This window comes from Fundulus heteroclitus, chromosome 18 (genome assembly GCF_011125445.2).
Source record: "Fundulus heteroclitus isolate FHET01 chromosome 18, MU-UCD_Fhet_4.1, whole genome shotgun sequence".
Classification (NCBI taxonomy): domain Eukaryota; kingdom Metazoa; phylum Chordata; class Actinopteri; order Cyprinodontiformes; family Fundulidae; genus Fundulus; species Fundulus heteroclitus.
In genome coordinates, this window is record NC_046378.1 from 21,396,115 (window position 1) to 21,423,566 (window position 27,452).

Consider the following 27,452-nt stretch of genomic DNA (forward strand, 5'->3'; position numbering starts at 1 on the left):
TGTGAATGTGTGGAAATGTAGACACTATACAGGAACAAATGTGGGAGGGGGCGCATTTTGTATAGGACTGGAAGGGAGAGATGTAACGTTGGTCCCTTCTCTCTCCCCTTTTCCCCTGTCACTCTCACTCAGCGCTAAGTGAGAAACACCATCTTCTTGCCAGACCCTCCGCATCACAAACGGGCTGTTTTAGGCTGCGGAAAGGAGGCATTTTGCTATAACATTTAAGATTTATCAGGAGGAGGATAAAAAGAAAAATAAAGTGAGTTATTTTGCTGAAGTGAAGAGCCACAGAAGGAATTTGGTCTAATTTGCTGAGGTAAGATTTTTTTTTTCTCTCATTGTTTTTTTTTTCCTTTTCTTTTTTGATGACATACTGCATGTACTGGCATTTTATACATATATACCCAAAAAAATAAACTAAGAAGACGCAATCATAGTTTGGAGTATAGTTTAAATACATAGGTTACAAATACCATCTAAAAATAATTCCCATACCACACCACATATTGTTTTAATATGTGATATGTTCTCATTAATGTAAGTAGTAGGAAAGAAATGAATCACAGAACTTAAGTTGGTAAAGGACTTAATTACCACTATAAAAAGCCCTGCAATTTGGCCCAATTTAAGATGAATGCTGATTAGCAGCGTTTGTCATCGTTGAATGTGTTCTGGCACTGCAGGACTTGATGTGACATTTCAAGGGAGCCTTACAGCGAACAGAAGCATTTCAGCTTACAGGGTTGGAAAAATATGCAGTGCACTTGTGCTTTGGTGGTTTGCCAAATTGTTTACCCATGTAGACATGTGTTAGTAATTGTTTGGAGACACTTTTAAAATAGGTTACGATACTTAACTGTATTATCGTACAGCAAAATATAGATGTTATCTAAAGTTATTTTGTAGGATGTTTTCATTAAAACATGCAAAATAAACGTGGAACAAAACAGCAGCTTTCATTTAAATCTATTTTTGTAAAAAAAAAAATATATATAGAAAAAGAAAGCGATTATGAAAGCATAGTCCTTCCATTATTGTCGGTTACCTTTTTAGTCATGCAATACAAATATTTTAATGGAAAACAATTATACTCCCAAAACAACTACTCTCAGTTTACCCATATAGACATGTGTTCATAATTGTTTGGAGACACTTTTAAAATAGGTTACGATACTTCATTGTATTATCGTACAGCAAAATATAGATGTTATCTAAAGTTATTTTGTAGGATGTTTTCATTAAAATATGCAAAATAAACATGGAACAAAACAGCAGCTTTCATTTAAATCTATTTTTGTAAAAAAAAAAAAATATATATATATAGAAAAAGAAAGCGATTTTGAAAGCATAGTCCTTCCATTTTTGTCGGTTACCTTTTTAGTCATGCAATACAAATATTTTAATGGAAAACAATTATACTCCCAAAACAACTACTCTTAGTAAACAATACAAAAACAAGACAGTGATAATCAGATCCTCATGCATTGATCTTGCAAAAGTAAAGATGGAATATGCTTTCTATTTTGATGCTTTTGCATAACATCTCCACTGCTGCTACAACTTTTTAGCGAAGGAAAAGCTATTGATTTGCTCTTGAGTGAACCTAACCTTTTTTAAGTAAGCCAATGCTTTTGACCTCCAGTAATGAAATGGTCAGCAGGTGAAAATAACATTTAGCCAGATGGTGATCATTTGCCCTGCAGCCTTGAAGAAATAGAGGCGCTGCTGAGGGAAATTTAAGTCATTTCTGAATTTAGAACATAGTGTCTGTATCTAGCTTACATTAGCTCAAATTTAAATGGAAATCATTCATTGTTTATCTGACATTCCCAGTTTAGACAATAAGAGACACCGATAAATCACCTCTTCAGAAGGGCACAGATTCACCTTTGCCCTTTAATGTTTCACTTTTATCCGACTTCTGCCTCCAGCTCCATTTGAATGCCTCAGCACACTCAGAAAGATGGACAAAAATCTTACAAAGTGCTCAAAACAGAGAAATGTCAGTGTAGTCACAGAGAGTAAAAAAAAGTGAATGTGAAATATTATGTGGAAATAAGAGAGCAGGCTAAACAGGATGAGAGAACATCCACAGGAGACATCCTTCCTGTTTTGCATTTTGAGAGTGCTCAATTCACATCACGGCTCGCAAATTAGCTGTAGGGTCTGGATTATTTCCACAAAGGCCATGGCAACAGCGTTACTAGGCAAGGGTGGGTTCCTTCCAAGCTGTCAGATAAAGTAGATGTTGAGAGATCAGATGGGATCAGAGCAAACGCTCCTGTTGTGGATTCCAGACAAATTAGTAATCGAAGGCACACTTGGGTCTGCGACCAGTCCCGGCCGGCTCTTGGGTGGAAAGCGACTCTGAAAAAGTAATGGTTACTAACAAGTTAGTGCTGATCTAAGCTTAAACAATTTGTAATGCTGTAGAACTGGATCACAATGACAAGGGAGCTTTACACAATGTGTAAAGCTCCCAATGTGTAAAAAAAAAAAAGCCTTGTTCATATTGTACATCTCACTCAAGTTTAAACTAACATACAACCGTTATACAAGTAAAACTGTAGATGGAGATTTCTCACATTTGGGAGAAAATAAAATTAAAAATTGACCAAAACATTTCATGTTTAAAAAACATGCCACCTTCTCAGTACTGTTTGGTACATTCAATGCTTGTCACACATATAATCAGTCTAATGGTAAAAAAAAAACAAATTATATAATAAGCGTGTGGACTGCCAGAGGCTAGCTTATTGTTTTGAGAAAGATGATGTCTTTCAGCCAAACTAAGAGTTTATGGGGCATGAATAACACAATACCTAAAGTTAGCAGAAACAAAGGTCTCTAGAGATGAAAAGTTGATATCCAAAGGATGGTTCATTTTATATTGATTTGTCTTACCCTTTTAATGCTTTGAACATGTGAGCTTCAATGTGTCGCTGAAGAATTATTCAGTCACACCTTTTGTAACAGAACTGCAATCTACAGCAACTTCCACCAGAACAATCTGATCAGGAAAACTGCTCCCACTTTCAAGGGCAAGCAATATTATTACCCTGTACTTGGTCACACTCATTCATTAAAGGCTAAATTTATGACTAATGAATATTTGGTACAGTGTTGTTGAACGTTTCCAAAGAAAACAACATGAAACAAAAACATGTTGTGCTCCTCTGGATGTTCCCTCATTTAAAACACAGAGGGAGGCCGACACTTTGTTGTACATAAAAGCAGTGCCCTGGTTGCCCTGGATGCTCCAAGTGTAAGACAGGCAGACTTTGTTCACAGTTTCCTCAGACAACAGTAAAACTGGAAATAGTTACGTAATATAGATACTTAGAGATGCAATCCACATAATCAGGGAACCGGACAGTGATTTTTTTATTTGTATTTTTATGTTTGGAGAAAAAAGGGGAATTGTTTCAATTGATTTTCGAATGTAATACACCAGCCAGAGACACAATACGCACAGGAAGATATGAGAGAAAATGTGCCCAATGTAACTCTGTTACTTTGACGCATGTTTTGCATAAGTGTGTCCTGCACAAAAGTATTCATGCCCCTTTAAGTTTTTTACATTTTGCAATGCTACACCCACAAATTCAATGCATTTTATTAGGATTTTAAGTTATACACCAACCTTAAAAATGGAAATGGTTGTGGAGGAAGGACCATTAGGATCTTAAAGATTGCAACCAATGAAACTGAAAAATGTGGTGTCCATTTCTATTCAGCCCCCCTAAATGAAAGCTCCTTAGAAACAACTATTGCAACAGTTGCAGCGGGAAGTATTTTGGGGCATATCTTTATACCTTTGCATTTTATAGAGACTAATGTTTTGCCCATTCTTCTTTGCAAAGCAACTGTTTTGATGCTTTGATCTAAACCATCCCTTTGCAGCTTCTGGGTTCTACTTTTGTAGCCTTTAGCAGTTTTTTTCCAGGATTGCTCTGTATTTAGCTACATTCAGCTTCCTTTTAACTCTTAGCAGCTTTGCTGTTCTTGTTGGGAAAAAAAAAAAAAAAACGGATCCTCACAACATGATGCTGCCACCATTTTGTGTGGAGGTTAAGTGTCTTTAGGATTATGTGATGTGTTAATTTTCTTCCTTACATAAAGGTTTGGAACCTGAAGTTTGTGGTGATAATGTAACAGAATGTGAAACGATTGAGAAAGTATTAGTTTTGCAAGGCTCTGTACCAATAGTCACATACACATCCTATCTACATTCAAGCATCCTCTCTCCGCTGCAAACCAATTTTGTCCATGGATAATCTGTTTAGTGACAGTATCAATCTGCATCCAGAAGATTAACATTTTGTTTCAGCTTGTGTGAAGGGTTTGGTGTGGCAAGTGATCTTTAATTCATGCCTCTAAATGTGAAAGTAAAGTTGCTAATTTAACTGTGCCTCGTTTCAATGACTTGATGAATGTCTAGCATTCATTTACTCCAAACATCTGAATGTGGAAGAATAAGAGGAAAAAAAAAACTGATCAATTTAGTTTTAATGACAAACTTAACATATTGGAAACACTGATGTATGGGTAAAGGTCACAGTTTTGTTTTGAATTCAGGGAGCAGTTAACATTAATGAAAGAGCTTCACAGGCATCTGAAAATCATTTTAAGTACAGACGACTATTTACTCTGTGGCCACTGCAGCTGTTTGCTCTTTTATTAACTGGCAAAACGTAAAGGCCACATGAAGATTGGAAGCAGCCACCTCAGCCATGTGCCTCATGGGGATGGACTTTACAAGTCATAGAGAAAAATGCCATCAAACATAGAGCCAAAATAATGACAATGAGGAACATGTAATGTAATCACAAATAATATTAGAATACAGAATTTTGAATAAGAACTGGAAAAACAAGTGAGTTCCAAATCCAAGTTTATTGTTAATGATATTAGATTAGAATTGTCATTGAATAGTAACACACTTATCTTTCATTACTCCTCAATCTCCTGCCAAATGCTCTTGAAAGGAGATTTGTAAGATTGAGATTTCTGAGCACGTCTCTTCTCATTGTTGAGCTCTAAATTGAATGTGATGACTCGAAAGAGATGGTCTCTGTCGTGGCACAACTGGTGCTGATAAGGATTGTTATTATTCTGGATTATGTTAAAAAGGACTGAACTGATCTTTATTCCTTCTTACAAAACTACTTGATCACAACATTACACTTTTCATATTATTTTTCTGCTGGTATGCGCTATCTCTCTCTCTCTCTCTCTCTCTCTATATATATATATATATATATATATATATATATATATATATATATATATATATATAGATAGATAGATAGATAGATAGATAGATAGATAGATAGATAGATAGATAGATATGAGAATTTACCCTCAATCACAATTTTCTTTATATATATATATACTAAAATATATCTGCCAGGTAATGATTTACAGTTTTTCTTGTCGACATAGAACAGTTTGATGATGAGATTCATCATGAAATTCTTATTTATCATAACTATATTTTATTTGACATTTAGTAATAAGACATATAATACAGTACTATGTATGTAAGCATACATGTATGTATTTATGCACAGTGTCTCCAAAAAGTGGGTTTACACAATAAACACTGGGTTTTATTGTATTCTTTGTATTTGTATGTATTTATTTGTAAAATGGACAGTGCATATTAATGAACACAATTTAAAAAGGGCATTCTGTGGTCAAAGCTAATTCCATCTCCAGTCCCTTGGCAGTCAAAGGTAGCCACACAAAACAATGTAGTCCAGTAACAAAAACAGGCCATACTAAGCACCATAATGGTGCATTCCTACTGAACGCGGTTCCAGCCAAATTTCCAAATGGAATTGCGTGGTGTTGATTTCGGGTGATTACCCATATGACAGAGGTGAGGATAGCAGGAGATCAGAGCAAGAGGCTGGGCAAACAGAACACCAAGCGGGGCAGGGGAGGCAGCTGGCCAGGACCAGTTCTTGACGAATGATGAATGACTTACCAGTCCTTTTATGGGCTAAATTAAACGGCTTTTTTCAAAGCCACCCACAAACCCCTAAAGAGCATTCCTTACTTCATCCCATGTTAATTGAAATAACCTTCTTATCCGCTGTGCTCCTTCATCGTTTGTCACAACCACATCCAGGACTAGCACCTGCGCCACCTTTGACACTTTTCTGAAGTTCCTGGCCTTTGCACACAAAGCTCCTGTCAATAAAAAAGTGCTTAGGTGAGATCCTTGGATCAGCCTATGAAAATGATCAAACTTGATAATTTTTATGATGTAAGAAAGTAAATGGCATAATTTCCTTTCCACAGCTGAACCGGGTGAAATATGAGTTACAGTTTGGTGATTGCAAATTACAATTGCAATGGCTTGAGAGTTGCAGCTGCCATCTGCTGTTCGAACTCTAGTATGGTTTCTCTCATACAGGAAACTTATGGTATTGTAGTGTAGTGCGGTCATCAGATTCCTTTCATGGGATCCATTCTCCCATTTGCACTCTGTTTAGTCTTTGTCAACCAAGGTACAGAGCATGATGTACCCCATGCTGCCCTGTTGTCTCTCACATTCTGACAAGTTTCCGTTACAACACAAGTGGCCTACAGTAAAATTTGTACTCGGGGCCTAGCAAAGCACTGAGCAGAAATGTAAACCATCCCTGTGATCTCCTCCAAGAGCAAGACATTTATTTACTGTTGGGCTATGGGAATGTTGGTTGCAGGAGCTTTATGCAATATTCATGTGTGATCATGAATTGAACCATAAAAGTCAATCTCGTTGTTTGCATCCCTTGTCCCACATATACCTCCTGACTTCCTGCACTGAGAGCAGCGTCACAGCTGAGAGCTATTGGGCGGACACTAGCGCGAGTTGCTGTCGCGAGTTGCTGCCACTGCTTATCGCTCTTTGCTGTCAACTTACTGGCTCACTACTACATTATTTTATATTTTTTACTGGCTATCTGCCATATTTTTTATCTTTCTTTCCTGCTCGTCTGATACCCTGCTCTCTATATGCCTGGGTTCTACTGTTCCGTCTTTGTGAGCCTGAATTTGGCCTTCTGCAATACTCTTCTGCCGAACTCCTTCGGCTTTATTACACCCAGACTCCCATAGCCCCTCCACTGCTTCATCTAGATGTCGGTCAGTATATATTCATTGTGGCTCCCGCTGCAACCAGCACATCAATAAATCCTCATCCATAAACTCCATCTGGTCCACTTCTCGTTGACCTAACCATAACTCTGGCCGGAGAGTTGACTGCATGGTGCTGGCCAACTTAGCCAAGGTGGCTAGCGCTCCTCATATCAGCTTCATAGTAAAGTTTGGCCTTTAGAGCATCCGCTCTCTGTCCGGTAAAGGAGATCTCATTCAGGATTTCATCACTGATCGCAACATGGATTGGTGGCAAACACCAAATGACTTCAGCACGCTTAACGAAGCTACTCCACATGGCTATGTTTTTATCTCATTGCCACGGGCTTCCGTTCATTGGGGAGTTCTCACAATCATTGTCATTGCAACTGTCTACCTTTCCTCCAAGCCACAACTTTCTTTTTGACTGCTCCTCCCTACACTCTCATCTTGTTATACTTGTTATCCTGCTGGGCGACGTCAATATTGACTTGGACAAACAATTCATCCTCCTACAAAATACTTTTTGATTCCCTTGCCCCCATTAAATCTCACTCTGTCAGCTTCTCCCACTCTGCACCCTGGTTTACCCCTTAACTTTGGATCCTCAAGGTAAAAGGACATCAGCTAGAGCACCGATTCACATCAACACGTACAGAACCCACCTCCATCTTTGCAGAGAATAGATCAAAATAGTCAAATCCAACTATTACTCTAACCTAATAAATAACAACCTTGGAAACTCTAGGATCCTCTTCTCACTACTTAATAAGATAAGCGGACCTTCAAATTCCCTTCCTCCTCATCTTTATTCTAACAACACTTGCATCTCTTTGCTCTTGTATTTTAATGACAAAATTCTTAATACTCATCAGAACCTCGGCTCTGCTGTTCTTCCCACCCTCTCTTTTGAGTCCCCTTCCATCTCTTATAATCATCCTTTCTCCTGTTTTGCCCTTCTGGACATGGCCTTCATTTCAAATATATCCAGGTCTAAATCCTCAACCTGTCTCATTGATCCCCTTCCCACTGCTCTTTTTAAATCCTGCCTTTGCTCTATGCTTCCTCACATTACAACTATTATTCACTCCTCCCTGATAACTGGGACTGTTCACACTGCATTAAAAGGTGCAGCCATTGCTCCAATTTTAAAGAAATCTGGCTCTGACCCTAATAATTTCAGTGACCTTCGCCCCATATCGAACCTTCCGTTTATTGTTTATTGAAATTGTTTCCTCTCAATTTAACATTTTACCACCTATAATTTATATGAGCAGTTCCAGTCTGGCTTTTGCCCCCACCATAGCACCGAACAGCCTTAATCAAAATCACCAACTATCTTCTCTTGGCCGTTGACTCCAATCTTCACTCCCTCTTGATACTTCTTGGTCTGAGTGCAGTGTTTGATACCACTTCACACCCCCTCCTACTACAGAGACTTTCTTACAGGTACACCCCTCTCCCGGTTCTGTTCATACCTAACTGGACACACTCAGTTCATTCAATTGAAAGCCTACAATTCCACTTACACGCCTGTTACTTCTGGTGTCCCCCAGGGCTCTGTCCTTTTTATTATTGATCTCCTCCCCTAATTTTCACTGCTATGCCGATGACATCCAGCTTTATATATCCTGAAATTCTTCAAATTGGTACCAATTCAACCCTCTCTAAAGCCAATAACTTTTCTTTAACTATTGACAGTTTCTCAGTCTCCCCTTCTCTCCAGGCAAAAAGTCTGAGTTTCATCTTTGATAGCACCCTTTCCTTTCAGTCCCACATTAATAACAATTTTTGCTCTGTTTATTTTCACCTTCACTCCATAAACCGCCTTCCATCAGTCCCTGCTCCACCTCTGTCCTTATTCATAGCCTAGTCACCTCCCGTCTTGACTATTGTAACTCTCTCCCACAGAAAACTCTCCATAAACTTCAGTTGTTTCAGAATTCTACTGCCCATACCATCACCATGACCTCCTCTTTCCAACACATTACTCCTGTTCTATAACAACTATGCTGGCTTCCCATCTAATTCAGAATCCAATTTAAGTCACTCCTCCTTACTTTGAAGGCCATCCATAACCTTGCCCCTCCTTATTTGTCCGAACTTATCCATATTTACACCTCTTCTGACTCTCTAAGGACTTCTGTTTGTCTCTTTTTCCTATTCTGCCCCCCAGCTCTGGGGTCCGTTCTTCGTACGTCACTAACTCAGTTAGCTGGATTTGATTGTTGACGATCTGGCATGATCTTGGATCAATTGGTTCTTCGAAACTCATCCTGCACTTGTTGTCATAGCAACATGTGCGCAAGCTTGAACCTGCTCGCGAGCAGGCTTATTTCATGAAAACAAGATTAGATCGCAGCTTTATAAGCGGAGGAGATAGGCAAGTCTGTCCAGCCAGTGCATTTGGACCACCTAGTGGCAGAGGACGGAACAGAATTGTGGAACACCATTTTTTAATTTTTAATAAAAGACGAAACAAATAATGCTCAGTTCCTGTCATTTTATTTAAACAATTATTTATAAAGAAAAGCCAGCAAGTCATCTTTTGTCTGCAATAAGAGATAGTTATGTAAAGTCAGCAATACTACTGTCAAATGGTGTTTTAGAACTTACTCTGAACGTCCTTTTGAAGCAACTTGATCTCTAGAGCAATGTTTCTCTTTTTCACGTTGTGGAGTTCAATTTCTCTACTTAATTTGTGTTTTTTTCAGGTCAAAATACTAATTTTTTGTTGAAGAAGCCGTTTATATAGGAAACGGATGGCACTATGTGTCATTTTGTAAAAAAAGAAAAAAAAAAGAAAAAAAGGGTGAAACGTGCCTCATGCAACAAAAGTAAAAATAACCATTTTTTTTTCCCCAGCCTTCTTTTTGGTGGCTGTTATAAACAGACAAGCACATCATTCAACAGTGGCTTTTAAAAAAGAGGAAGAAGTTGCTTTTTAAAATACAGTATAATAATTAAAGGCTACCATTTTGTAGAATATTCTTGTACTTCACTTTTTTCCCCATGTTCTAGTGGTTCCCGTGGAGGCTCTGATATAAAATTATGAAATTATTAAAATGCAAAAATTCATACTGTAGAAAGTGATAGAAACATCTACCATGGACAGTATTTACGCACTTAATTTGTCTATTTTTTGCCAGCCCTCTCTCCTGGTTTTAGCAGACTTTGAGGTGTTACCTGTCGTTTTAATTAATGACTCAAATTAGGCATAACCTTTCATTAAAAGCTCGTGTTCTGCTTGGGAGAAAAACTATGGGCGTTCTTTGGCCATGCTGAACAGCCAATAGCAGCACTGCTGATCATTGTTTCTACTATCGATACATTTCCCCTTTTAAACAAACGCATGAATGCGCAGTTGTCTCAGATAACTCAATCCAGCGATACTAATCATAAACAACAGGTGTGTTCGAAGCACCCAATTAGCCGGATCATGATTAGCCAGATGAAATCATCTTGGATGTCTCATTTGATCTCGGATGTTTTAAGCAACGTACGAAGAACGGACCCCTGGAATAAGCTGCCTCCTGACATCTGCAATGTTGACTCTCTCACCCATTTTAAAAGTCGCCGCAAAACGTACATTTTTAGAACTGCCTACTCTCTACAAATGTTTTATTTTGTTGCGTTTTTTTGGTTTTAAATTTGTATAGTGTTCTTAAGTGTTGTGAAAGATGCTTTTCAAATAAAATGCATTATTATTATTATTATTATTATTATTATTGTTGTTGTTGTTATTATTATTATATACTTCAGAAAATGCCATTATTATACAAAGTCATAGTGACTAATTCTGTTTTCTATTATATACAGTTACTTAAAGTTAGGGTATGAAAAGCCCTTGATGATGAGTAATTACATACTTCAAATTAGAGTGCTTAATCATTCATTCTTACCTTTTTTTTAGGTTTACCTGCATGAAAATGGACATCTTTATGGATAAGGATTTTGGTATGCCTGGTAACGCTACTCATGCAACAGGAGGGCCAGAAGGCAACAAAGGACAAGGACTCAATCACAGTGACCCACTGGACATGTTTGTTGGGATGGAGCTTCTTCAACGATTCAAACCTCTATTTTTGCCCCTCTACTGCCTTGTTGTGGTTGTTGCAGGTGTTGGAAATTCATTCTTACTGGCTTGCATTTTGGCAGACAAGAAACTCCATAATGCCACCAACTTCTTTATTGGTAATTTGGCGGCCGGCGACCTACTGATGTGTTTAAGTTGTGTCCCACTGACTGTGTCTTATGCCTTCGACAGCCATGGTTGGGTTTTTGGACAACCGCTCTGCCACTTGGTTCCCTTGCTGCAGTGTGCCACAGTGTTTGCCTCAGTGCTTTCACTCACTGCCATTGCTGTTGATCGCTACGTTGTTGTAGGTAAATAACTTAACATGAAGTTGCAAGAATGTTCATCTATTGCATATACTCAATAAATGTAATCTCTTTAGAAAAGAAACATCCTGAATAGTACTATTTCAGATAAACACATTTAAATCAATAACTAATCTGATCTAATAAAATAATATTGAAATCTTCTATTAACAACAAATGTGTTTGTTCTCTACTAGAGGTATACAAAAAGTCTTAAAATGAATTAACTTTGTAATTCGATTTAGGAAGGAATAGACCTACAGCATCAAAGATGCTCCACCACCTTTTGTTCAAATCCAGACTAACCTAGAGTGTTTGTTCCTAAAACGTCAAATCTTAGTCTTGTCTGGCTTTAGAAAATCCATATCTACATTTGTGATGTTTGGTATGAAAAAGCTTCTTTTCTGCATGAATTCCAATCAGACAGTTAGCATGGAAAGACTGTTTACTGGTTGTTTTGGAGATCTGATGGCACATTTTGCAACAGTTCTCTAACAGTGAATTATGGTGATTGTTTACCCTCAATAAAATCTTGCTCATTGTTCATGGTGGCAAGATTGGTATGGGTGCTCATCTACCATAATGACCAATCCGTAAAAGAGATGGGTTTCTATTTAATATCATATTTAAACAGAAAGTGATGGATTACTAATTAGAAGTAACTACAAACACTGATCAAATTATCAAAGAAATGTTAAAAATTTAAAATCGCTTCAGTTACTTTTATTTATTAGTAGATCTCTGAACAGCTTGACTGCATGCTAGTAAAGCAGTTTAACCATCAAGTCTGTATGGCATAATAACACATCTAAAAGTTGCAGAACATCAGCCCTCGAGGATTTGAGTTTCAGAAAAGGCTATTTAGATCCTGAACTCAAATTAAAGGATAGGTTTTTCTAAATTATTCAATAAGATTATCATACGGGACTAAATGATAGAATTTATTACAGCACATTTAACACATATTTAGAAGGGCTGCCAACAACTTTGTCCAGGTCTATAAGTTAAGTGGTTTTAAAACTAAACATATTGTGGAAAAAAGGTAATTTTTTAAATTACATTTTATAAATGATTGGCATCAAATGCTTTCCTTACTGTTTATTTGCATTTTTGTCTTATTTCCTTGTCCCAGCTCACCCAGTACGGAAAAGAATTTCTGTTTGGGGCTGTGGGGCAGTGACTCTGGGTGTCTGGCTTTTGTCTCTGGTCCTGGCTGCACCTCCGTCTCTCTACACACGCTACCTGGACCTTCGTCCCAGTGGGATAGACTTGGTGGTGTGTGAGGAATTCTGGCCAGATAGTGGCAATCTACGGCTGTTATACTCCTGCTTCATTCTTATAACCTCCTACATGATCCCACTGCTGTCCGTCAGCATCTCCTACTGTGCCATCACTGTTAGCCTAAAACGCTATTCAGTTCCTGGGGAGCCATCCAGCAGTCAACAACGTTGGAGCCAAAGAAGAAAAAAGACCTTTTCTCTACTGGTGGCCTCAGTACTAGCATTTGCCCTGTGCTGGCTGCCTCTCCAGGTAAATGCCAAGCAAGCAAAACAACAGACAACAACTAGACGCCTCATGCTTAACCATGTTTACTATTTCTGATTATTATTTATCATTTATCTCACTTTCTATCTGGTTCAGATGAATTTCAGACGATCTTAAGGTCAAATTTGCATTCGACTTCTATTTGTATGAACCAGCAAATCATAAACTCAGCAGCAGGGAAGAGGCCTAAAATGAAACTATTATTGCCAATGAGATTAGATTTTCTGCATCATTTGTCACAGAGAGCCATCTTGGTGTAATAGAGTCTTCAAAGTCAACATTACTTTACCTTGATGAGCCATGAAGAAGACTAAAAGATTAGGATTTCATCATTATCAGGGCTAAGGCTAGGATAAAGTTAAACTGTGGAGTAGTTGCTGAGACTGAAAATCTAAGGTCACTCTGATTATGTTGCAGAGCCTAAAAATCGACAAAAACTTGTTTCACAGCAGCAAAAGGTGTTGCATACAACATGCAGACACATTTTTAGTCTTGCAGGATGTTGCATTCTTTTTCATGACACAATGAGGAAATTGTCTTTATAATCGTAATCTTCAAATTACGCAAGGCAAGGCAAGTTTATTTATAAAGCACATTTCAGTAACAACACAATTTAAAGTGCTGTTCATGATCAGAACAAAAAAGAAAATATTACAGAGGAAAGTACATTGTAGTGGAATAGTAGCAGCAGGTCAAGTTAAAAGACAAGATGGACTACAAACTTCAACATTGACATTCAATGGGGTTTTAATGTTGATTTAAAGAAACTCAGGGTTTCTGGACTTTTTCAATCTTCTAAGAGATTGTTCCAAATAAGTGGAGCATAAGAACTAAATGCTGGTTCTCCATGTTTGGTTCTGGTTCTGGGTATGCAGAGTTTTGAGCCAGAAGACTTGAGTGGTCTGGAGTTTATGTATTTTGGTGACATTCAGTGATCTATAGACCATCCATCCATTCATCCATCCATCAATCCATCCATCCATTTTCAAACACGTCTATCCCTTGTGGGGTCGCGAGGGGTGCTGGTGCCTATCTCCAGCTGTCAATGGGCGAGAGGCGGGGTACACCCTGGACAGGTCGGCAGTCTATCGCAGACCTATAGACCAGAGGTGTCAAACTCATTTCTATATGGGGCCACTTTGGCGTCATGAAGTCATGAAAAGGGCCGGTTGCACGTGTATAGACGATACTTTTCATTTCATAATTTCATTCCAATTCAGATAGAAGTATAACAAATGCACAGTAACATAAAAGTAGCACCCTTAGGCCCAGTTTATACAGTTTATCTGCAAATAAAGTTGATATTGGGGTGAGTTACACTTACAGGAGGCACAGTTTTAGCCACTTTATACTCTTTAAAAGGATATATGCCTCTACTTTATGACATGATATGCTTTTTTTTGGCTCTTGAGGGCCGGATACCTTACCTTGACGGGCCGGATTTGGCCCGCAGGCCTTGAGTTTGACACCTGTGCTATAGACTAATATAAGTATTTTAAGGTCTATTTTCTGAGATACAGGGAGCCAGAGTAAGGACTTTAGAACTGGGGTGATGTGCTCTATGTTCTTAGTCTTAGTGAAGACGTGGGCATGTTCTGGATCAACTGCAGCTGTCAGATTGACTTTTTTGACAGACCTGTGAAGACACCGTTGTAGTAATCGATCCGACTAAAGATAAATGCATGGATTAGTTTTTCGAGATCCTGTTGAGACATTCCATTTCAATTCAATTAAATTTTATTTATATAGCGGCAATTCACAACAAATGTAATCTCAAGGCACTTTACAAAATCAAATTAATTCAAGTCAAAAAGATTCATATCTAAGGAAACCCAGCAGATTGCATCAAGACAAGCAGCATTCACCCTTCCGAAAGAGCATGGAGCCACAGGGACAGTCATCTGCATTGTCGATGGCTTTACAACAATCCCTCATACTGAGCAAACATAAAGTGACAGTGGAGAGGAAAACTCCCCTTTAACAGGGAGGAAAACCTCCAGCAGAACCAGGCTCAGTGTGAATGATCATCTGCCTCAACCAACTAAGGGTTAGAGAAGACAGCACAGAAGCACACATTGATCCAGGAATCCTCTCTATATTACATGGTAATAGCGGATGATTTGCCTCCCCTGGATGATGTCACAGCTAACAGAATGCCAGACCAGGTGTACCTGGCCATGCAACTCAGATGGTGGCACATGTGAATGCAGCAGCCTCGCACACCTTGACATTTGTCAGTTTTGTACTTTTTTTGCTACTTATTTCATCTCTGCTTGTGACATGTGTTCAGTACAGCAGATTTGGAATTGCTGTCCGTTGCGGTATATGCCTTCTTCCCACGAAATAACCTAAATCTACAGAATACTATTCTCCCGGAGATTTGGCAGTCACCGAATGCAGCCAGATTTATCACCACCCCTACCCCCACCACTGAAATGGCATAGGCACCGTAGACACAGGAAGCAGAAGCAGGGCAAAAAAAGGGGGAGTAGCAGCTAAGCTAAAGGCTACCCCTTACAAATCCGTGATGCCAAATCTCTTTCTTACCAACGCTCGGTTGCTAAACAGCAGAATGGACGAACTACGACTGCAGATCAACTCTCACGCGCTGGAATAGTGTGTATTGATTGTCATGGAGTCCTGGCTGGATCAAAACATCCCGCTATGCGGCTATTGAGCTAGCGGGCCATGCTGTCTTCAGAGCCAACCGGACAATAGACTCTGATAAGAGTTTAGGAGGAGGACGTTGTGTTTACATTGACAACAGATGATGCACTAATGCAACTCTTAAACACACTCACTGCTCTCCAGATATTGAATTTATAATGCTAAAGTGCAGACCCTTTTTTCAGTGGTAATAATTGCTGTCTATGTGCCTGCTGATGCTAATGCTAAAGTAGCCATGGAGAAGCTACTTCCCTCTATCAACCAGCATTCAGCAGTACAGCCAGACAGTGTTATCACAATTGCAGGAGATTTCAATCATGCCAACCTAAAATCTCTTTTACCTAAATATTACAAATACGTGAACTTCCCCACTAGGGAATATAACCGTTTAGACCAAATTTACTGCAACATCTCTAATGCTTATAAAGCCAGGCCTTTGCCTTATCTGTGTCTCTCCGATCATCTGTCCGTCTCCCTTACTCCTGCATACAGACCACTAATAAATCACCAAAAAACAGTCACAAGAACAGTTAAAGTTTGGACTGAAGAAATTACCGCAGCCCTACAGGATTTGTTTTAAGATCACAGACTGGGGGGACTTTGCGGAGAGGACAGAATTGGACAGTTAGACATCTGCATTTTTGGACTACATAATTTTGCATTGAGAATGTGACAGAGACGAAAACCTTCAAAGAGTTCCCGAAGTAGAAATCGTGCCTCAACGGCGAAGTGAAGTCTGTGCTAAAAGCACATGACATTACCTTTAAAGCGAGGGACCTGCTAAGCTACAAACAAACTCGGGCAAATATGCAGAGGGGAATTAAAAGGCCAAGCACAGCTACCAGAAATGCATTGAGGCCCACTTCCAAAACTCTAGAGGTATGTGGTAGGCCCCGATTGACTACAATAATAGCATCGCAACCACAATACCATCGGACAGCAAACTCCCGGACACATTTAACCAGTTCTTTGCTTGCTTCGATCATCACAGCAGGGAAAACACTGTTCCTACTCCACTAGAGGCCAACTGCAGCCAAATCAGGTCAGAGACACTCTGCGCAGAGTCAACGTGAGGAAAGCACCTGGCCCAGATGGTATCACAAGACAGGTAACAAAGGCCTGCGCAGAGCAGCTAGCAGAGGTATTTACAACCATCTTCAACCTCTCGCTCCAACAGGCTCCGGTTCCCACCTGCCTTAAATCAGCCATCATCATCCCTTTACCCAAAAAGAACACAGGGAACTGCCTCAATGACTATTGCACAGTTGCTCTCACTCCTATCATCACTAAGTGTTTCTAGAGACTCATTCTCCACTGCATCAAGTTCGCCATTCTAGTTGACCTTGAGCAATACCAGTTTGCCTACCGAGCAAACAGGTCAACAGATGGTCATGATGGTGCGCCACACACCCCTCACACCCCTGGACCAGAGTAACACTTATGTGGGGATGCTACTTGTGGATTTTAGCTCAGAATTTAACACAGTCATCCCCCAAAGATTAGTCACAAAGCTGGGCAATTCACTGAGTGCATGGATACAGCACTTCCTCAGGAACAGGCCAAAAGCCCATTAGGATGGAAGACTGCACTTCATCCACACTAATCCTGAACATTGGAACACAGCAGGGGTGCGTCCTCAGCCCCCTTCACTTCTCCCTCTTTACCCATGACTGCTCCCCCGTCCATCCCATAAACACCAGTGTGAAGTTTGCTGATGACAACACCATTGTAGGGCTGATTAAAGACAACAATGAGTCAGCCTACAGAGAGGAGGTCAAACACCTGACTGCTCTCAGAACAACCTGGGCCTCAACATAACAAAAACCTAGGAACTTATAGTGGATTTTTGGAAATCCAAGAAGACTGTGCCCTCCACCCTCTCCATTTAAGGAGAGGGTGGAGGGGGGAGAGCTTAAAGTTCCTTGGGACACACATTTCAGCCGACCTCACCTGGTCCATCCACACCTTGAACCAGGTGAAGAAGGCCCATCAGAGACTTTATTTCCTCAGGAAGGTGAAGCAGCCACAACTTTCTTGCCCCCTGCTGATTAACTTCTACAGAGCATCCATCAAGTCCATCCTGATCTACTGATGCACAGTATGGTTTACAAGCTGAACTGCCAGGGACATGCAGGACCTACAGCGGTAGGTTAGGATGACAGAGAGGATAGTTGGGAACACACTTTCCTCCCTCAAAGATATCTACACTGACTGACTAAACAAGAAGGCCAGAAATATCAGCAATGACCTCACACGCCCTGGATATGCCCTGTTCTCCCCAATTCCTTTGGGAAAGAGGTACCACTTTCTCAAATCGAGAACTTTAAGACAAAGTACGGCTGAACGATATAGAAAAAAAGCTTAATTATTGAAAATGTTTAAAACTATATTTTCTGTGCAGCTCTGCCTGGACATTTTATGATATTGCTAAATGATTTAATTGTAATAAAGAACACAAACACAGAATTCCACTTAAATCTTTATTTAACCAACTTTTTTAACCATAACAGAATTTTTTTTAAGAAAAATAACTTAAGAGACCTGAGTTATGTTATTAAATAATGACAAAGAATAAACTAAAGTAACCAGTAAAATGACCAAAATAAACATACCAAATAAATAAATAAAATAGCCTATTTAGGAGGGAATAGTACACTAGTTACTTCTCAGGTTTCATAATTGAGAGGCTGACGCAGGGCTGAGGTCCGAGGTTGTGGCATGTAAGGACACAGATTGCAGCTCATTTTGCACTGATTCCCTGCACTAGCTGCGCAATTTAGGGAGCGCTGTTAGAGAAAAACTTGCGTCCTGAAACTTTATATCGCGGATCTGTCATGATATTTTTTCTGGGATGAACCCGGACACAGCACGCACACACAGAGCTAGTTCTTAGAAGTGAGTTTATTGAACAGGGTGGATGATGGATGACGAGTCTTTTAACTGACGGAGATGTAGGGTGCAGAGAGACTGACCGGGAGGAACTCTGGAGCCGAAGACTAGCGACCAGGACGGAGCATCTGAGCTGAGGACTTGAGACCAGAACATCAGAGCCGAGGACTTGAGACCAGAACATCAGAGCCGAGGACTTGAGACCAGAAGATCAGAGCCGTGGACTTGAGACCGGAACAGCTCACCAGGAGTTGAGAACAGGAGTGGGAACAGAGCTGAGCTGGATCTAGGCAGAGACGGGAACAAAAACAAAGCTGACGGAAAGTCTATTGGCTGACTGGAACAAAAACAAAGTTGAAGTAAGTCTTCTGGCTGACTGTAACAAAAACTGAGCTGACAAGGATTCTGGCAGAGACGGAACACTATGGACCGGCAACAAGAACACAACTGAGGTGAGTTTATAAAGGGAGCTTGACAGGTGGCGGGAATAAAGACTAATTAGTGTCCAGACAGGTGTGAATAATAGCTGAGCGAGGGAGAGCTGTGTGAACTGCAAAATAACAAGAAAGAAACCAGACAAAACTTAAACCATGACAGGATCAAGAGTGGCGAGTAATTGTTTGAAGCTAGGTTTTCCAACTGCAGACAACAGCAGAATATCCATCACTATGAAGCATGTTACTGCATGCGTGATATCCTTACGCCGCTTGGAAGCTTTTTCATTTTATCACAAAGAAGGGAGCCCAGTTTAGCTGCCATACCTGCTTTGTTTTGGAAGAACTTCCAGAAGACTCCTTCGAAGACGCGGAGTCGTGCGAGGCTGCGCAGCTCGCGCTGCTGCGGGCGTGAGCGGCTGAGCGGCTTACGTGATGAAACAAGTTGGTTGCGTTACCAGACTTTGTTTTTACCGGTTCCTTGCAAGTTTTACAAATCACTGTGGTTTATTTCTGTCAGACTGGCGAACTAGTAAAACCCCGTTTTGGGACCGTTTCCTACGCCGCTCCTTGCTGCGACATATTCACGTGCTCTGTGTTGTGGTTTGAGAGGGTGGCGCTTTGTGACGGCGTGCCTGGGTCCGCAATTACGGTTGGTCGAGAGGAAGTAGTGACTGTAGCATCAACTAATATGATAGGCTGAAAGGAAGGAAAACTCTTTCGAAGTGTTATCGACCCTATTTTTTCCTATCATGCCACACGTCAATCCATTGATATATATTGTTATTGAATTATCGTCCAACCCTAAGACTGAGTAACAGTTTTTTTCCACCAAGCTATCAAAACCACTACCCCACCCCTGTCCCACGCAAGGACAGATGCTGGGCTCCCACATACATATGTACACACACACACACCACCCAGTGCAATACCCTCCCACCCTCACTTGTGATAACCGATGACTAGACTGACAAAGATCTGCCTCCCATTCTACTTTTAGACGCTTGGAACCACCAGTAGATCTGCAGTCTGAGAGCGAAGTGCTCAGTTAGGAACATACGGGGTAATCAGATCTCTGATATATGATGGAATTTCATTATTAAGGACTTTATATGTGAGAAGGAGAATTTTAAATTCTATTTGTGATTTAACAGGAAGCCAATGAAGGGAAGCTAAAACGGAAGAAATGTGCTCCCTCTTGTTGATTTTCATCAAAACTCTTGCTGCAGCATTTTGGATCAGGTGAAGGTTTCTAACTGCATTTTGTGGACTTCTTGATAGTAAAGAATTACAATAGTCCAGACTTGAAGTAACAAATGCAGGGACTATTTCTTCTGCATCACTCCTGGACAAAATATTTTGAATTTTGGCAACATTCCCGGAGTAACATATTTTTCAAATGATCTTCAGGTGATAGAAGGCCAACCTTGTTATTGTCTTTAGATGCCTTTGAAGGTTTAGGTCTGAGTCCATCACTACACTAAGATTTCGGGCCTCCTTTGTGTTTCCCAGCTGAAGCAACTGAAGATGTGTGTTAAACTCTTGATAGCTCCTCAATTGGTCCAAAAATAATTACTTCAGTTTGGTTTTTATTCAACTTTAGAAGATTTTGGCACATCCATATTGACTTTGTCCAAGCATTTACTCAGCACTTGAATCGGTTCATAGTTAGCTGGTGACATGGTGATGTAGAGCTGTGTGTCATCTTCAAAGTTATGGTAACTGGTCAAGATGGACCCTTGGGGGAACCCTGCATGTGATGTTTGTGGTCTATGATGTAAAGTTACCTACTGACACAAAAAAGTCCCTGGCTTCAGTAGGATTTAAACCAGTCAAGTGCTGAACAATGTAGCATAGGATGTAATTGTATGATTTGATGCTTACAGACTACATGCAGCAGGTTTATATTAACTTGAAAAATGAAATCACACCACTAACTTTTCAGAATGCGTTGATGTCTTCCAAACTGCTAATGGTTAGCTTACATCAAAAATTAAAGGAATAATTTAGATTTTTTTTAAGTAAACTTTTGTTAGTATCAGTTACAAAGTAAAACGCTATTTATATAGCACTTCTCAATATAAAAATCACAAAGTGCTTTATAGCAGAAGATAAAAAAGCAGTTAATAATCTACCTGCAACAAAAAGCTCTCTTACCATCTTGAATTAGTACAAACCCATAATAGTTTGTTCTGGATGCTTAAGATAATCTAGTCCACAATTATGCAACCTTCAACTTCAGAGCTACATTTGGCTATGCAGGCCCTCTACTCTGGATCTTAAAACACTTTGTCCTATGTTACAGAAAAATCTTTACTGAATAAAGATAATATGGCAGGGTAGATGCAAATAGTAAATATATAGAGTTTCCACAATAGAATGACCCTAAAGGTGAAATGATTTTATTGGTGTTTTTGTCCGTTTAAGATGAAAATAGGATTTTTGCCCATAAAGCAAATGTCTGGTGCTTTTCTCTGTTCTAGGTACCTGAAAAACAATCAAATTGAGATCATTTTATGATAAAATAGACACATTTACAGTGGAAATTCATACAATTAATCAGTTGTCTCTTGTGATATGTTGAAAGAAATTCACTTAGTGGCCACTTCATTAGGCATACTTCTTTAATTGCTTTTTAACACAAATAGTGAATTAGCCAATACATGGCAGCACATCAATGTACCATGGTACCTAGACATACTGAAGATTGCAAACTGAGTATCAGAATGGAGGAAGAACTTAGCATATCCACAAAACTATTTGTCCATATTTGTGCTTTTCTCCTCCTCCTCTCCTTTCAGAGTGTGATAGGCAGGTGCAGCTTCACAGCTGCTGTTCATTAATGTTTCAGACTGAATGCACTTTGCGCATCAAAAAGGCATCGAACACCTCAACCTGACTTTGTAGTCAGACAGGCGTATAGAGCGTCAAAAACACTCTCTACTTGTATCTGAGCAAAGTGTGGACAGAAGCGCAAGTATCTGACATGCGTCAGGAGAAGCTACCCTGTTCTTTTCCTTTGCTGGTCTCTTGTGTACAGTGGCAGATACAAACAATAGAGTGGGTTGGCTTTATTTGCTTAATAAAGCAAGATAACATCATTGTTAGGCACCTCTGTGCTGTGTCTTGATTCACCAGATAGTTCAGAGATGTTCATAGTTTCATAAAATATGTCACTACATCAAAAAAAGCTGAGCTTCTAATATAGGTTGACGCACTGCATTCAAAAAGTTCACACTTCCCAACCCTTGTGTCTGCTGCATTGGAAGTGCTCGACGTGTGTTAGATGCTTGAAATCTGAAAAAGCATCCAAACGTGTCACACCAGATGCATGAAATGCCCGAGTTGATAGGAAGGTAAGTCGATGTTTTTGTCATGCTCGGCGTTCATGGCGTCATCGGACGTTTTTTTCTGTTTGTAGTCACCGTCCAGGAATCAGTATAAATTGTCCGGCCCACCGAACAATTTAGTCCGGTCCGGTGGCCAAATGCATTATCATTATCCAACGGCTGTATCTCCTCGCTGGATCGACCGGTCGGCACCAGATTTGTTGTGAGTCATGGGTTAGCGCTGCCGAACGCGTTCGTGTGAATCGCCCGGTGGACGGGCGCGAACCCCGCCGGCCGGCCGGCACCGCAGCAGTGGCCAATAGGCCGGAGTGGCGCTTGGCTGAAAGGGCCGATCGACGCCGCTTGCTGCTTTAACATCCTTCATATGCGACCTGTCAGCGTACCTCAAGTCGCTGTTGCACATTCCATAACAACAATGTTTAAAAACCATGGTTAGGAGACGTCTTAGACTTAGAAAAAGCGGTAGTTTAACTGAGTAAAACCAAGGGTAACGTACAGCGAAAGGACATATTTGAAGCAGCACTGGCTGCCTATAACTAGGGCCCATCTTCTCTGAAACCACTGACTAAGTCTCCAATGATCCGTTTAGTTATGAAGGGTCTGGTTGACCCCTCCACCACACGCACTGAAAGTCCTGCCGTCTCCATGAATCGTAACCTCACAGAGTTTACAGTTACAGTTTAGCGATAGCTTTAGGTTGAATGTACGCTGCGATGATAAGAATGGAGCAGAGCTCTCTAATGAGTTTGAAGGGTCTGCACTTAACTGCCAGATATTCCCGATTGGGGGAGAAGAAGGTTCTAATCGCTTTTGCAGCTGTAGACCAAGAGTTGTGAATGTACATTGACAAACCTCCACCTTTGCTCCTCTCTGCAGCTTCAGTCCAATAGGCTCTAAACAAAGAGTGGCCTGCTAGCTCTACTGCATCATTGGAGATGTTTTCAGATAGCCATGTCTCCGTGAAGATTGCTACACAACTGTCTATCTTACCTGAGGCAATCCTCAGCAAGATCAAGTTCTTGCCGACTGAACTAACAATAGCTTGTGCGAAGGCTGCCATGGCTTTCTTGTTTCCTTCTGCGTGTCTGCCTGGATCCAGGCCTCAGAAGCGGGGGGATTGCGGCCTTTGTTGTCAGTTTGGCCAGTATAAAGTCTGGTTTCGGCAGTCGATACAATCAATAAACTTTGAGATTTAACCCCAGTTCAAGCAGCTCTCCTCTCCCATAATGGATTAGAGCTTGGAGTGATGGTAACAAGAAGAAAAACACAAGGAGAAACAAAGAGCCGGAGGTCTCTGTGCAACCATCTTGGATCAATGACACTCTCAGAGAACCTCGTGACTTCTGCTCAGCACAAGGAGGCCAAATGTTGACTCAGTTCTATCTTTCAACCTCGAATGGTCAGTTTCAGCATATAAACCAAGAACTAGAAAAAATTCTGTGATGTGTGCGTTCTACCAATCCTTGTAATTGGAGCCAACATCTCTCATGGGTAGAATATGCCCACAATTCACATATTTCAGCTGCATCTGCTGTTTGGAGAATATCTACCCAGATCCATCTCCTTCCTTCTCTCCTGCTCGCCCATTAGCCCTCCTGGTATAAAGATTATTACATTCTCCTTCACTTATCTTCCTGTCCATGCTCCATCCCGCTACCACTCTCCATCTTTAATCTCGAAGGAAGAAAACAGACATTACAGAACTGCCATAACAGCAAACATCAGCTGTGGATCGACTCACCTTCTCCATGAACTCTAAAGTCTCTCCTACACCCTTAAGCTCCCGCTCAATTCCAGTCATTTCAATATTCATCATCGTCATAACTATTGCTCACCATGGTAACACTTTACAATAAGTTACATAAAGTGTCCCATCCTGGAATCAAATCCTGAAACCAGCAGAACTTCATATTTATACATATTACACAATAAACCATTTTAAAACTTTCACCGCTGTGTCCATAACAGTCACCTGCACAAAAGACTTGGATTCTAAACGTGGCAGACTTAACACTTACAATTTTCGTTCCTAGGACCTTTTTCACTCAGGAAGATTATTGGTGGTACACTGCCTTCTACTTCCAATTCCTATGTAAGTAGTCATTGGCTCCATCCGAATACCCTTAATTATAGTTCCTAGCTCCTGCTACTAGCTCCTGTTCCTTGTCCTTTCATGGGATCAACAGTAAGAACTCTATGATGGGAAGGAAAGGAGCCTCGGACAGCTGTGCTGATTTCGGACAGCCTTTAACTCCGACGTCATTACGTGATGGAAATGCACATGGATGATGCTAGTCAAATCCAGGCCTACAGCCTTCTGAAAAATAACTACAAAGGCCTACAGCCTTCTGACAATTAACTGCAAAGTGCATGCTCTCTTTTCTCTGGCCATTTTTGTCAATTTTTTGAGGTGGGCTATTGTTATATATCATGTTACACAAAGGATTGTGGGATTCCTTATAGCTCCTTGGCACCTGTAAGAGACATTGTGAGGGTCTTATGCTAAATTAGCCATGAGAGGAAGCATACAGGAAGCATCCTACCTCCCTTACTCACGGCACTATTTGGACAGCACTTATCATGGCGTGCACTGACGCACTTTCTTTGGCTAAAGAATCCTTGCTCTATAGCGGTATTTGGATGGAGCCATTGATTACTGAATAGATAATGCAGACCAAAGCGTTTAGAGGCTGACAAAATCATGTTCTAATTCTGGTGTTTTCGAGATGAAAAGTTGATTTTTTTTTTTTTGGACAACCCATTAGCTTTGGCCTGTGGTTGAATCAAATTGGATTTTTACTATGGTATCAATAAAATGTTTACTCCAGGCAAGAATATTATGTGCTTATAATATTTAAACAAAACTTTACTAAAAATATTCTGAACTATTGTTGCATACTATGACATTTTCAAGATATGTTACCCTTTATGTACTTCTAATAAAATCCAAATTTTTCATATGTTTTACATGGTTTAGGTGCTGAATCTTTTGTTGGACCTGGACCCGGAGTTCCTTATCATTGGAAAACGCTACATAAATGTCCTACAAGTTTGCTGTCATTTAGTAGCAATGAGTTCTGCATGTTACAATCCCTTCATCTATGCCTCACTGCACAGCAAGGTACGCATGCATCTGAAAGGCTACCTCTGTCCTTGCCGTAGTCGTCAGGGGGAAATGGTTGATAGAGCACCATCCAGGAGCTGAGTGTTTGATGCAACTTCAGTGACAGCTTCTACCATGCAGAGCCCATTTTACCCACATGATTCATCTTAACATTCAAACAGATGTTCAGATAATACAGCACACTTTCAATGTTCATTTAAACCCTTTTCTCTCATGGCTGTTCAGCTTTTATTTACTTCAAGGCCTTTAGTATTATTTCATATCTCACCAGAGTTAACACAAACTGGTAAAGTTTTATATCAGCCTGTGTGATGTTTAGCTTGACCATCAAGTGGAAAACAGCCTAAACGTTTGGATATTTGCTTTTTTCTTGAACATCTAAGCTGCTGGCTTTGACATGAAGCAGACTCAAGCTTTATAAAGCCACGCAGAGGCATAAACCAGCCTTGAGACTGAGAAAAGCCAGGCCAAAGGCACATGTTGAAGACTGAAGGTGGTTACACTGGTTAAAAGACTTGATTGTACCTGCAGTAAACATTTCAGAGTTGGCCGGACAATGAATTCCTCACACCAGATATGGAATACAAGCCAAGAAGAAGAAGTTCAAATGAATGTTTGTTTAATTTTATACATGGCAAATGTCTATTTTTCCATTTTTTTTCTGCCTTGCTTGCCTTAAAAAAACTATAATTATTATTTAGTGATGAAATGCACATTCATTTGCAATTGTTTTCATGCTCATCATTTTATTTCTCAGTGGCATCTGTATAGTTTAGAAATGTTTGTAAATAGTATGTGTTTTGAGTATAGAAGGGAATATGTAAAAGAAAATACGTATGGCTCATTCCAGTGCCAGTATTAACATAATCTTAAATTCATAAAGATGTTACCTGACAAACGGTTAGTAATTTGGATGTGTCTGAAAAACAAAATGTACTTAATACTTGGCTTAATATTCAGATCATGATCAGAACAGTCACTCATAAGCATCTCTGTTGTGACACCACTCTTATTGAGCTTTTGTGAAGTATGATTAATGAATTCAAAGTATCTACGTCAAATCAAATTCAAACCAGGGAACAAGTTAATATGACCACCTGCATTTGGCACCGACTTTATTTTTGTATTTTTTATTGATTTTGCTTTGACTGATAATTTGTCTTTTCACTGGACAGTTACAGTTTACACTCATACTGATTGAAAAATAAAAGTATCAACAAGTGTTTAACAAAATATTTAAAGAATAGCATGTGTGATTGTCCAACAGTAATCCCAAAAAATATCATCTGTTTAGTGAAGCTGCTGGTAGAAGCAGAAATATCCAGCATAGCATTAGAGCATTACCAGCTCCCCTGGCCAATGGTTCTGAAGCCAGCTCTTACATTTTAACAATCAAATTACTTTTCTGCTTGTTGCCTGGCAGCTGGGTAGTCCTCTTCTTTATTTTTAGGTGTATATTCTTTGGTGAAATTCCCAACAAGCTCCCCTAGTGATTTTGATTTGGTTCTGATGCTTTTGGGGACTTATGATTTAGATTTATTTAAAACATATGTTAATTATAGTTAAAATTGTCACCTAATTTTCCCCATGCCTATTCCTTTGTAACCTGAGGCGACAGATGTTTGTTTCATATTATTAGACAGCGTTTAGATGAATGCAGAAAGGAGAAAAACATCAGACAGTTGGCATTATGGAGAAAAAAAATGAAAATAAAATGTAAATTTTTCATTGCGGAAATGCATGTGTCATTCTTTACTGATTTCTTAAAGATGATCCTTTCCAGGTTTGAATTAAGGTAATAATTAACTGTTGTTAACCTTTTAGGGTCTACCATATCTCTTCTGTAATCATGTGAACCCCTCCATTGTAACATTCAATCAAAGCACACCCTTATCAAGTAATTAACTATTCAAAATAAATAACAGCTCCGTT

At 39.9% G+C, this 27,452-nt stretch overlaps 1 protein-coding gene across 1 annotated transcript; it reads left to right on the forward strand.

Moving 5' to 3' along the window:
• Positions 1–81: 81 nt before the first annotated feature.
• On the forward strand, positions 82–27,452 carry si:dkey-202l22.3 (7 transmembrane receptor domain-containing protein). The gene is made up of 4 exons (XM_036150212.1): positions 82–319; positions 11,045–11,517; positions 12,644–13,041; positions 25,374–27,452. The coding sequence occupies exons 2-4, from the start codon at positions 11,055–11,057 to the stop codon at positions 25,599–25,601; spliced, it is 1,089 nt and encodes a 362-aa protein (XP_036006105.1). The 5' UTR covers positions 82–319; positions 11,045–11,054; the 3' UTR covers positions 25,602–27,452.